The following is a 14,048-nucleotide window of genomic DNA, read 5'->3' as shown; positions in this document are numbered from 1 at the left end:
TAAAGTCATAATAATGTGGTATTCATAAACAGTCTTGCCTTCTCCCTCTTTGCGGACAGTACAGCTGCCTGACATAGAGGATAAGGATGTAGACTCCTGAGCTAGGCCGCCTTGGCTTTAAACTCCCAATCCATCCTTCCCCCACCCTTCACTCCCTTGGCAACCACAATTATGGTTATCTGACCTTAGCAGATAACCTCTCCGCAGGCCAGTTTCTTCATCTGCAAAATGGGGACAGTGAAAAGAACTTACTTCATATGGTTTAATGAAAATTAAATTAATAGAGTCTACAATAAAGTCTGGCTCAAAGTAAGCCTGAGAGAAATGTTATAGAAAGAGATACATTGTAAGAGGGGTCTGTCCGCTATCCTGATCAGTAGCAAATGCCCAATTACTTAGTAAAAAATCATAAGAACAGCAGTTCTTTTTAAAATTTTTTTTCACAACAAATGACCAAGAAGCCTGGGTTGATTTTGTGGAAGCATTTCAAGGGAATAGCCTGTTAACTGTAAAATATCCTTCAAAATGATAGCATACTTATACTTCTAGCTCAAATCTCCACTGCAAAAATTTTCATTGCCATGTGCTAATTTTTTTATTCCTTTTGTTTTTACTGCTACTATATACAATAACCCATGAATTCAACTCAGTAGGTGATTTCCACCATATACTCTGAGCAGTGCCTCTCTTTCTTATCACAGACAATATTCTGGAAAACCAAAAATGTCTCCCTGCCCAAGCAACAAAATCTTCTAGGTAGAAAGACTCAGCTACGTATTAGACCTAAAGGGCTACTTTTCCAATGTTCCGTATGGACAGAACACTTCCCACACATTTAACCAAAATAAAATGACAAGAGGTAGTTTAGTGCACAGCACAGTTAAAGCTACAACAGGTGGAAGCAGACCGCACAGACACTGCTGGTCCTCCTGACACGTGTGCTCTGGAACAGATTCTATTGACAACTCTGTGCCTCAGTTTCTGCCTCTGAAAATGCAGATAGACACCCCGGCTTTATTGGCTGTTGCAGGGATTAAATGAGTTACTTGCAAGGTGTTTAGAGCAGTGCCTGGTGCACAGCAAGTGATCAATAAATGAAAACTCTAACAATGACTATTTTTGCTATTCGTGTATTTCATAATACCCATCACTCAATGTTATTTCAGTCAGATAGTCTTGATTTTCTATGTCAGCAATTTATTATAAACTTTTATGAATTTTCAATTCTATGATAGTCAGAGACTAGAAATGTTAATAGACACCTAACTTGATAGATTTAACAATACTGTTTCGTTTTTCTTTTTTACAATGCTACCCTCTCTCAAAAGAGCTTTTTCGTGATGATTTTACTTTGCTTTTCCAGATGTAATTACTCCAAATGGCTTGAATGTTAAGAAATTTTCAGCAGTACATGAGTTTCAAAATCTCCATGCCATGTACAAGGCCAGGATCCAAGATTTTGTTCGAGGTCATTTCTATGGGTATGCTTTCCTTCACTGAAAAAAAATTAGTGTGTGATGTTAGGGATCTGGGGTATAGAGAAAACAGGGTTACTAAAGTAAATGTTTATCTTTCCTAGTCCCCTTTGTACTTTAACAGAACTCATGTGTACATTTTGTTGCTGTTGCTTTATTTCATTGGAACCTGTTTTGTTTTGTTTTAGTCATCTGGACTTTGATCTTGAAAAGACGTTGTTCCTCTTCATTGCTGGGAGGTATGAGTTTTCAAACAAAGGAGCTGACATCTTCCTAGAATCCTTATCCAGGCTAAATTTCCTGCTGAGGGTAAGAATGATCTAGAATGCCATACAGTATTTTTTTATAAGAGGACTTTCTTCTGTGGGAAGTAAAGAAACTTCTGGCTTCATAAATAGATTTCAAAAGAATATACGATTTTGAAGACTTAAAATGACAGCCTTATTCTAAAAGTGACTTTGGTCTTTCAATTAACATATTAGGATTGCCACACTGTTCGCTTGTGTATTTGTCTATGATGTCAGGTATTTTTTAAAGAGAGCCACAAGCTTACCACATATGTGCTATTTTTTTTTCAAGAATCATAGGAGCAACATTTTATTGGAAATGCTTCTAAAAGAATATTTTTATGTTAATTTTAACTTTTTCAATTTTTATTGAAATATAGTTGATTTACAATGTTTCAGGTATACAGCAAAGTGATTCAGTTATACACATATATAAATATATATACTCTTTTTTTTTACATTCTCTTCCATTATAGGTTATATATTTGCTATTTTTAAGATGACCATATAGCACCCCTTTTCCCACCTGTCCCCAAAGAGTTTGTAAACAATTGAAAGATAAATATAGAGAAATCAAGCAAACAGAGAACAAAGAGTATAAAACCTCACTTTTTTTAAAACCAATAAAAACTATAATGGAAGATATGGCTTGGGTGTATGGCATCAATAGGTTTCCTAATATTGGACCTTGGTATTAAACTTCTTGGTATTAGACATCCAATCACAGGCAGCTCTGGCCATTGCCATCCTCCCCAACCAGAGCATGTCTTCAGAAGAACATGTGCAACACGTCTGACAGCCAAGCAGTTTTCCTCTGTAGAACGGGGAAGACACTCACAAAATCTATTCCTATCCCAACTCACTTGCCATGCCTCTTCCTTGAGATTGAAAGCCTTGAACTGTGAAACTAGGAGAGGTCCCACCACAAAGAAACAAGAAGGAGGGAAAGGAGATTCCCATCCCAACAAGGTGGAATCATTTTTTGCTCAGGAGGGTGGGGCTTTATAGGTTCCAAACTAATACAGCAATAAAACCTGTGCGAATAGAAGTGCCATGTCATAGCTACTGATGAAAGTTATTGGCTTATATTCGAATCCCATCACATAAAAATATAGAATAAGTAACAGGAAAATAGGGGAGACTAGTGTAGAAGTCCAATCTTATTGAGATACTGAGACAATCTAAACTTTCCTGAGCTCCGTACTGCTCTCCAGTTCAGTTTTTATTTCTTAGACATAGATTTAGCCTTGCCTTAGAGCAGACATTGTACCAAGTATGCTAAAAGATTTACTAAAACCACATTAATAAAAACCCAAGCCTGTAAAATAGGGTTGAAGGTCAGAAAGATTATTCAAGAATAAACTACAATAACCTTATTTCACAGTATTTCCTGATACGTATCTATTCAACAAGCTTTACAGATGGACTCACAACTATATCAAATATGTATTGTGTTTAGAGACATTATTAATCAATTTATCCATACCTTTATTAATTATGCACTTTATTCTTAGATGTCAAGTAAAAGCCAGTTTCTATTTTTCTAGACATCAAAGACAATTACAGTCTTTGGAGAAATTAAAAGAAGGCATTCTCTTTCCATATAGTACATTTATTCTTTAATGGCACATTGGCTACTTGTGGGGTGAGTTTCCTATTCTATGGCTCCTGTAAATGTTCAAATAGAATTTCAGGTCCTAGAGGGCAGAGACCACAGATTAGATGGTAAAGTGTCCCACATTCAGGAGTAAGTCATTTCAGAATACAAAAGCATTCATCTGTTCACAGTTTTAAGTTTATGCTTTCATTCCCACAGCTGTTTGGCATGCCATTTCCTTCTGAGAAATTCCAGGTCAATGGTATTTATTGGAATAGGAAAAGTAAGCAGATTGTAGAGTCAAAAAAACACCGGTTGACTCCCAGTTTTGCCAATAACCTCTGATAGGAGCTCAGACAAAATTTTGAAACTCTTGTGCCTCTCTTTTGAAATTAATGAGGAGAGTGATAGCGATTGTGCAGTTACTACCAGGCTTGGGTTAAGTTATGCGTTTAAAGCATCCAGCACAGTGCCTGCCACACCAAAAGTTCTGGGCACATGCTCGTTCCCTTACTTTAGGGCTAAAAAAACCAAAACGCAACATCATGAGAATCAAGACATTTAACAGAAAAATGTAAATAATCTATTTGTGCAAATCCATGTAAATTAGCTATAAGAAATAGAATAAACCCAAACGAAATCCTCATTAACTTTCCAACCTGAAATTTTAAAGAATATTAGCTCACATTTATGTTATTTTTTTAACCACAGAAAAGCACAGTGATATCAATAGCAATTGCTCTATATTTTAGATGATCGATGTCATGAAAATATTCTATGTGTGGATTTTTAAATTGTTAATTGACAAATCTTGATTGAATGCCATATTTAAATTAAAATTTCTGAAAAAGCCTCAAGACAGTGGGTGTAATTTTTTTGTCAATCATGAATAAGTATTCTTTTTATCTCAAGATATTCAAAGCACTCTTTTTCACAGTTTAAGGTCCATCTGTCACATGGTTTATTTTATCTTTGATAGTTGACTCTGTTGTGTTTTCTAATCCTTCATTAGATGCATAAAAGTGACGTCACCGTGGTGGTGTTTTTCATTATGCCTGCCAAGACAAATAATTTCAACGTGGAAACCCTGAAAGGCCAGGCAGTGCGAAAACAGCTATGGTAACCTCACATCTTGTACATGTTCTCAAGCAATAGACCTAAAGGGATTTTTTTAAGTGCATGATTTCTGATCTATTTCCTTAACCTGTTTTTTTTCATTAAGATTATTATAGCACACATACTACTTGGTTCTCTTCTCATTGGGCTACTAAATGTTAGATTATGTCATGCCTATAAAACTGTGTTAATATAGAAACATTGGAGTGAGCCACCATGGAAGGATAAGGCCTCTATAGCTATTTTTAAAGATGGGTTGAATTTAAAACAAAATTTTATTATGGAAATGTTAAAACATATGCCAAAGTAATGAGATTAGTATAATGCTCCCCTACCTGCCCACAGCCCAGATTCAACAATTATCAGCGTATTCCCGATATTACATCGATACCTCCATCCACTCCCCTTCCCTTCCCCTCACCCTCTCCTGATTATCATCAAGCAAAAAATTGTTACATTCTCTGCACTGGTCAGGGTGTTCAGCTGCCTCAGCTCTGGAGGTTTTAACTCAGGCTAAACTGGCAACTAGGAAAAGAACAGAAGAGGTGATACAGAAGAGACCTGTAATTTCAAAGCCTGCACTGACAAAACAACAGCACTGTCATGGCAAAGAAAGACTTAAAACGGTGACATTGTTTAAGTTGTGAATCTTTCTGCTCATACAGGGACACTGCACATTCTGTGAAGGAAAAGTTTGGGAAGAAACTGTATGATGCATTATTAAGGTAGGTGCTTGGAACACTGAACACTTCAAACATTTAGGGCTTCACTATTCAGACTTAACCATTTAGACATTGTATTTATTTTGTTCCAACTATAAAGGAATCAGTAGCCTTTGAAGATGTTTTACATCGTGTGAGCAGATTTTGTTTAATCCTTCATCTGACAAATATTTGTAAACAGTTTGCACAAATGAGAACATATTTATATATACAGATAGGTTCTAGTTCAATGGAAATCTGATTAAGTGTTAATATGTCAGTCTGAAGCTGAGGGAGATTTCATGAGGTTTTTTTTTATAATTTATTTATTTATGTTTGGCTGCATTGGGTCTTCGTTGCTGAGCCAGGCCTTTCTCTAGTTGCAGCGAGCGGGGGCTACTCTTTGTTGTGGTGCGCGGGCTTCTCATTGCGGTGGCTTCTCTTGTTGCGGAGCTCGGGCTCTAGGCGCCTGGGCTTCAGTAATTGTGGCTCGCGGGCTCTAGAGTGCAGGCTCAGTAGTTGTGGTGCACGGGCTTAGTTGCTCCGCGGCATGTGGGATCTTCCCAGACCAGGGCTCGAACCCGTGTCCCCTGCATTTGCAGGCAGATTCTTAAACACAGAGCCACCAGGGAAGTCCTTCATGAGATTTTAAGTCAAAATATATATTGACTTCATGTATATTAAATCTATATTTACTTATATATTAGATTAACATGTATTTATTAATTAACATTAATTAATGTTAGCTAACACATTTACTTAATAAGTAATATATAGTATTTAAATAAATAATAAATAAAATATATAAAATGTATAAGTAAAATAAAATCTAAATAAAAAATCAAATTAAAATGTATTATAAAATAATAATATGTACAAATTATATGGATTTTGTTACCATATGAAGAGAAAGCTGTGTTGTCTCCTGATGCATGGTGGCATCATTTCTTGTTACCGGTAAAAATATCAACTTATAGGTGGACAAGTTATGGCCACTGTAGAACACAGTACTTAGGGGTGGGCAAAACACAGTGAGAATGTCCTCCTGATCATCAACATGAATGCTTTAAAAATTAATTTCAATTTTCTTTTATGCCAGCAAAGGTGTTCTTTTATCAAACTTCCTCAAACTTTAGGAATTTGTGAGCTTCATCAGGAACCTTTGTTTGCTTTACATTTATTTTTAAATTGCTTGAAACGGTATCTAACACATAGGAAGCACTCAATTAGTGCCAGCTGTTTTTATTTTTATTATTAAAACTGTTTTCCCCACAGAGGAGAAATTCCTGACATGAACAATATTTTGGATCGAGACGATCTGACAGTTATGAAAAGAGCCATCTTTTCAACTCAGGTAATAAAGGAAAAAGTGCCCATCACTTCCCATAGTTGTTAAAGTCCATTTAGATCAATATCTTAATGTATTGGAGTGGGCTGATTTGGGAAATTTTTAAACCTGAGAGCTAGAAAAGTCATTCTTAGGTATTTACCTAAATGACGCCTTTGTAAGTTCTCTTTCTTCAGTGTATTTTCAGGACTCCTTTAAAAAAATCTCATGGAACTTGTCTTTGTATCTATTTAAAAAATTCATTTGGAACCAATATGTCCAATTGAAAAACGATGTATATTGCAATGACACTAAAAATACCTCCTAAAGTTTCCAAAAAGCATAGAATTCGGAGTCACTATAGAGAAAAGGTGACTGTTTCTCAGTCGAGTGGAATTATTATAAAAAAGGAAAGATAAGTGTGTTAGGCTTGTACGGGAATCTTGTCAATAACAGCGAGGCATCAGAGGACTGCCCCCTAGTGGGAACCGGCAGAGTAGCTCATCTGGAGTCAAGCTTCCAGGACATTTATTCCAAATAAGTCCCAGGAGCGCTCAAGAAGTCTAGGCTTTTCATAGAGTGGCTGCAGGTGAAAAACACAAGTACCGTATGTTCACAGTATGGGAAGGAAGTTCTTTATCCTGTTATCCTCCTCTTAGTGGCATGAAAGACCTTAGTAGTATTTCAGACCAGAAGGCATAAAGGTTGGATATCATGTCGCCAATGACGTATTGTTGAAATTAGTCACACTTGTTAATTCTTTTCACAAACTGACATTTTCTTCTCTCTGTTCCTTCAGCGGCGATCTTTGCCCCCGGTGACGACTCACAACATGATTGATGACTCCACAGATCCCATCCTCAGCACCATTAGAAGGATCGGGCTTTTCAACAGCCGTACAGACAGAGTCAAGGTACAACTAATTGTTTGCGTGGGGCACTTCAAAATCATACAGAATAGATTTTTTGAGAATTTATTAGAAGCATCCCTTTTTGGTTGTAACGTCTATCAGAAATATTGTAAATAATATTTTGTTTCCTGTCTTGAGCAATTAAAGAATGACTATTTTGGTATCATTCTTAAAAATTGAAGCCTATTTATGGCTTTGAGTTGTAATTTAGCTTTCATATTCATTGTACAATACTGTCAGTAAGCATCAGGAAATGGTCTCATTTTTAATGAAACACATATAGTCTAAGAATTGCTTTATTAATGAATCTCTGAGATTAACATGAACTGTCTTTGTTTCTTCTTGATAAAGTTCAACTTAAAAGCAGAGTATGAGGAGCTTCCAGTTTCAGAGAATGTGGCTAATGATGGTTTTATGTAATTTTCTACTGACCAATTCATTCTTTTGACTCTTGGGTTTCTATGATGACAAGGGACAGGGTTAGGTACATGAATAAGACTTGGTTTCTGCCACCGTGGAGCTTAATCTCTGTGATGTTTACTGAGGGCATGTAATGTTCTAGGCATGGGAGACAAGGGTGAACGTGTCAACAGATAATTGCTTATCCTTACTCACTTCCATTCACCAGCATTCAAGATCAAGTTGTCACAAGCTTTTACCAATCTTTTTGAAGGGAAAGGTCTCACCGTCCCTTCTTTCTTTCACCTTTAGCAGATCTTATGAGTCCCTTCATACTGGCCTCGAATATAGATTTTGACCCATTCTTACTTCTTTTCCTTCAGATTCTAAGGGTTTTTCTGGGATCTTATTTCCTCCCACATTCTTAGGAAATGTGCCCTGTTTACCCTTCTTCATATTGTAGGCTTACTAGCTCCTTCCCTTGCTGTCTACAAATATTTCTTAAATTTTTCCACATGAAAGAATAAACTTTACCTTAACCCTGTCTCCTCTTGATGTTTCTAAATGTTTTTCTACTCTTCTCTGCAAAGTTTCTTGGGAAAATATAGTCTATTCTTAAATGTATTTCTCATCCCACACTCACTCGTTAATGTAGGTATGAGTGGATATAATGGAGACAAATTAAGGACCTACTGCAACAGTACAGGTGAGGGATGCTGAGGGCCTCTTCCAAAGGCCTTATCAGAAGTGCTGGAGAGAATGGAATAATGGGAGAAATGGTTGCCTGCAGAACGGACCATATTTCAGTGACCAGTGGACACTGAGAGTGAGAAAGAGGGAGAAGGCAAGGCTTCAGTATGTAACCCATACTTTCTAAAAACTAAGGAAAGGCTTCAAATGAAGTTGGTTTGAGGGTCATGTCATGAATGGAGTTCAGTTTTTGATAGATTGAGTTACATGTGAGATATTCAAGTTGAGATGCTTAATATGTACTTGGAAATCATAGGTCTGGGGTTTATAAGGACAGTTGTGAGGGGAGCTATTGGCGTGTGGGCAGTAGTGGAGACCAAGGAATGACGACCCTGCCATGTTGGAAGACCAGGTGGAATGAATGAAGAAAACTGTTGAGCCAAGGAAACCTCAAGAGTTAAGAGGGGGGACTTCCCTGGTAGCGCAGTGGTTAAGAATCCGCCTGCCAATGCAGGGGACACGAGTTCGATCCCACATGCTGCGGGGCAACTAAGCCACAACTACTGAGCCTGCTCTCTAGATCCTGTGAGCCACAACTACTGAAGCCCGTGTGCCTAGGGCCCGTGTTCCACAACAAGAGAAGCTACCACAAGGAGAAGCCTGTGCACCGCAACAAAGAGTAGCTCCCGCTCGCTGCAACTAGAGAAAGTCCGCGTGCAGCAACGAAGACCCAACACAGCCAAAAATAAATAAAATAAAAAATAAATAAATTTTTAAAAAAAGAGTTAAGAGGGGATTAAAAAATGAAAGTTCAGGAAAAGAAAGAAAGGGAAAAATATCTCAGAAATCAAGGCAGGAGAAATTTTCATAATAGTAGGAAGAGCTCGTAATACAGCATTAAGTGATACAAGCTGTTTGTAAAATGTTCCATATTGTGTTAACCCTTTATTTCAAACATATTCTACACACCCACCTACCCACATATTGTATACACTGCCCTGTGCCATAGAATTATGGGTGATTTTTGTTTCTCATTTGTGTTTGTGAATTTCCAAATTTTCAACACCTAGTGCACCTATAATAGTCAGGCTGCACATTTTCCCCTGGAAATGCAGGACTCTATCTGCCAAGGATGCACCACCCTTTATGTTTTTCAGCAGGATTGGATCCACAGAGTGTGTCAACACTTACTTGGCTTCATTCTCATGTAGTTTACCCCAGACTGGTCCTTCTCAATTTTTTGTCTCTTGGAAAGAAAATAGTGGGAGCAAGAAAGCCTCTTATTTCCCTGTCGATTTCTGTTTTTCTCAGAACCTTTCATGTCACATCCATATCTAAATTTGTGAACCTTCCTCTGTCGATCTATCTGTGCCTGGCACTTATAATGTACAATAAATACAGATTGATGTTTAAAAAAGTGTGATAACAGTGAGGCAATTTCCCAGGAATGGACGAGTAACTTATTTCCTAAACATATTAAACACTTTCATACCTCTGTGTACTTGCTGATATTATTTTCTCCTTCTGAAATAACCTTATCTCTGTTATTTTAACAATTCTTTTGGGATCCAACCTAAAAGTCCTCTCTTCCTTACACTTTTCCTCAATATACATTTGTCACTTTTCCTCAATATACATTTGTCTACTCCAGACAGAACAATCGTTGCCTTACCTGTATTCTCAAGACACTTTCTATCTTCTGCAATTATAGGAATTTTCACATTGAATTCTATATATTTTAATTTATGTGTCCATTTCGCCAGAGACTGTGGGTTCTTTGAGGCAGTGATCATGTCTCACCTATTTTCTAAGTTTTTTTCCTCTGAGAAGCAGACACCGAGACAGGAGTAGATATGAAAACACTTATTGGCAGAAATGCCTGTGAAGGGTAAAGAGGTTCAAAGCAAGAGCAAGCAGGGAGGTGCAGCCAGACACAAGGAAGAGAGAGCAAAAAGGAAGGATGAGCTAGGAAGAGCCTTAGATGGCAGCCCAGTTTTTAAAAAGTGTCAGCCTTATTATCCTTTGTTTTTTTGCAGAAAGAAAAGTCAACTGTAATTAACAAACACTAGAATTCATAAAAATTAGCAACTACACAAAAAATGTACACACATAACCACACTATATATAGTGACTCATAAAGGGGAAAAGCAATGGTCCAAAACCACCCAATACGGCTTGTCAGTTAATGGAAGGAAACACACACACACATACACCCCACACATGCGTGCTTATGCACCCACAAAAACAAACAAAAACAGTTTTCAACAGTACACTCAAACTACAGCTAACACAATTTCAGAATTATTATACAGTACTTCCTTTCTTTTTTTTTTAAGATTTTTTTTTGCTGTGGGTCATTTTTAAAGTCTTTATTGAATTTGTTACAATATTGCTTCTGTTTTTTATGTTTTGGTTTTTTGGCCATGAGGCATGTGGGATCGTAGCTCCCCCTGACCAGGGATTGAACCTGCACCGCCTGCATTGGAAGGCGAAGTCTTAACCACTGGACCGCCAGGGAAGTCGCTACAGTGCTTCCTTTCTTAATACTAAAGATTCTTACTTGGGTGTGTGTGTGTTTTGGTTTACTGTTGACTTACTTTAAGTATCTTAGTGTTCTTACATACATTTTCCTTTATTGAACAATCTTTTCTTCGTGTTTCATCTTCATGTGTCCTTTCCACGTGCCAGAAGTTTCAGGTTGGCAGGCAGATGGGTGCCTTAGTCTATGAACAATTCAATGCAATGGTTTTAATAGGGATTTCCATTAATAGGGATGAGGATTCCCCAAGCAAAAGTTGCCCATTACAGGAATCACCCAGTGGGCAGAAATGGGTTGGCGCTAGTACCCATCCCTGCTGGTCTTACAGGCTAGGAGTAGCCACTGTGATAGATGCACAGGTGAGGCACTTAGGGCCGTCAGTCAAGATCCCCAGGCCAGGATCTCTTGAAGGAAATCCCAGTGGCAAGTTCAGGGCTGCCACACACATCTATAAAGGTATGTGAAGTCCTTCACGACTGTACTCACACTGCCTGGCTTTAAATCTCGGACACTTATTCAACGTGTAAGTTTACTTAATCTACCTGTACCTCAGCCTTCTCATTTGTAAAGCGGTGATCATATAGCCCCACTCATAGAATTGTTGGGAGGATTAAATAAACCATAGGTACCATGTTTAACACAGTCCTTGGCACAGAGTAAATGCATAATAAATGTTAGCTTTTTTTTTATTAGTACTAGGCCAGTCCCTGGCACATCATACTCCATATATTTTTAGAAGTGTGAATGGAGTTTGATTAGCATAGAAGACAGAGAATTGATCTGTACCTGCAGGATTTGATAAAATGTTTTATAAAAGAGATGATATGTTAGCTACATCTTGATAGATGAGCACAAGTTCATCAGCAAATAACAGAGGGGTGGGCTCACCAGGCCAAAGAAGTAGATGAAAAGGCACAGAAATATAAAAAAGTCCATGACTTATGTAGAGTGAATGGAGAAGAAATTTGGTCTCATACAAATTGTGTTTATGCAGTTAAACTCAGGAGCATTTTCAGATATTCACTGATTAATATCATAAAGCAAACACACACACAAGAAATAAAAGAATAGCCCCTTTCATACAAATTGTGTTTATGCAGTTAAACTCAGGAACATTTTCAGATATTCACTGATTAATATCATAAAGCAAACACACACAAAAGAAATAAAAGAATAGCCCCTTTCTAACAATATACACTCAAAAGCACTGAGATAGACTTTGGTAGATTCAGAATTAGGTATTTCATTTTATTAATAGCATCCTTTAAAAGCTTGACAGTAATTCAGGGCTTGTGCTAATATAAGTACCTATTTGATCATCTGCATATTTATAGATGGCTATAGAGTGGTTCTTAACTCTCCGACTGGATTGACAAGTTTTTTATATGAATGTGACCATTTGATTCAGGAAGCATTGCAGATTATTTTAAACTTGAATTTATCATCCATCCTGCCTTGGTGGCAAGGTATAGTGAGAAAAGTCTAGACGGCAGATTTCAGGTCTGGACCCTGTGCTGCCATGCTGTGAAGGTAAACTAACTTCCTGGGACCTTACTTCCCTCCCAGGATAAATACAGTCCGACAAGTTTTTGTTTATCTGTTTTATCCCCACTGATCCAGGGACTGCTGGGAACCAGGTGCTCTGCTGGGGGGCTTTGCATACAGGATCTCATTTAATCCTCCCTGTAACCTTGGGCTGACCTCTGATATCCTTTCCTCTGCCCTGAGCTTCTGCCATTGGCTGTTCTAGGACCCAGGGCAGCTGTTTTCTTATTTTAGTCGTGCTGTCGTCTCTCTGGCTGGGAACAAAACGAATGAGCCATGATGTTTTCATGTTCCAAAATGGGCTTTGGAGAGTACAGATTTTCCTAAGTTTGGAAATGCCAAAGTAGGCACAATGTCTTTTAAATCCCCCTTTGCTGATATTTACCAACAGAGTACAATGGGCTTCTGACTTGATGGTTGCCCAGACTCAATCAACTGTCTATGTCTTTGGTCTCTTTTCCTAGTGCAATATTTTATATGTAATAGGAATTAAAATTATGTTTTGTGGAGGAAAATATTTTATCCATTTTTGCTTTGCCAATTTGTGATTCTTGTGATTGAATAAACCATCATTTGTAGGTACTGGTTTTGGACATTTTTACCATTTTATTCCTTCTTGAGTTTAACATGTCTGCTATTTATGGATCTGCTGAGATATAACCAATGCTTCTAAAGTCTTAGCTTCCTTATTTCTAAAATTAGGACAATGAGAATGTCTACAGTCCTCATCACACAATGTTGCTAAGATTAAATCAGGTAATATGCGTGAACGTGACTTATATAAAGTATTAGGCAACTGTTGTTGTCTAATACTTTTTTTGTTGCTGTTAAAAAAAAAGTTTCTTTTTCCTCTTCCTTTTCCTCTCCCTCTTTCTCTTTCTCCTTCCCAAACAGTTCAGTTCTAAAGCCATTAGGCGGGGCAGCACAGGTAGGCATCTACACTGGAAGGGGGGGGCATGCTGGGGTAGTCCATAGGAAGGAGTCAGAGCCCAGGCAAGGTGGGGAAGGTCCACGCAGTGGGGAGAGACACTCACAGCAGGTGTCAGAGCCAGAGTGGAGTGAGGGAGAGGCCGTGGAGAGACTAGTTAAGTGGAGGGGGATTGTCTGAGTCTGTTCAGGCTGCTGTAGCAAAATACCACAGACTGAGTGTCTTCTAAACAACAGACATTTATTTCTCACAGTTCTAGGGGCTGGGAAGTCCAAGATCAAGTTGCCAGCCTGGTCATGCTCTGGTGAGGGCCCTCTTCCTGGTTCATAGATGGCAGCTTCTCACTATGTCCTCACATGGTTGAAGGGGCCAGGGAATTTCCTGGAGCCTCTTTTATAAGAGCACTAATCCCATTCATGAGGGCTCCATCCTCATGACCTAAGTACCTCTTGAAGGCCCCACCTCCAAATACCATCCGTCTTTGGGGGTTTAGGATTTCAGTATATGAATTTTGGAGGGAACACAACATTCAGA

The 14,048-nt window shown here is 38.1% G+C and overlaps 1 protein-coding gene across 2 annotated transcripts in view; it reads left to right on the top strand.

Moving 5' to 3' along the window:
- GYS2 (glycogen synthase 2) overlaps positions 1-14,048 on the top strand; it is a 56,859-nt gene that overhangs the window by 31,507 nt on the left and 11,304 nt on the right. For both annotated transcript variants that reach the window (XM_059934528.1, XM_059934527.1), the window contains 6 exons: positions 1,364-1,481; positions 1,664-1,784; positions 4,372-4,478; positions 5,141-5,200; positions 6,452-6,530; positions 7,303-7,416. In XM_059934528.1, the coding sequence (XP_059790511.1) occupies positions 1,364-1,481; positions 1,664-1,784; positions 4,372-4,478; positions 5,141-5,200; positions 6,452-6,530; positions 7,303-7,416 (599 nt within the window). The remainder of the gene's footprint in view (positions 1-1,363; positions 1,482-1,663; positions 1,785-4,371; positions 4,479-5,140; positions 5,201-6,451; positions 6,531-7,302; positions 7,417-14,048) is intronic.

Source organism: Balaenoptera ricei, chromosome 10, assembly GCF_028023285.1.
Source record: "Balaenoptera ricei isolate mBalRic1 chromosome 10, mBalRic1.hap2, whole genome shotgun sequence".
Classification (NCBI taxonomy): Eukaryota; Metazoa; Chordata; class Mammalia; order Artiodactyla; family Balaenopteridae; genus Balaenoptera; species Balaenoptera ricei.
Note: the sequence above shows the minus strand (reverse complement) of the source record. Positions and strands in the feature narration are given on the sequence as shown.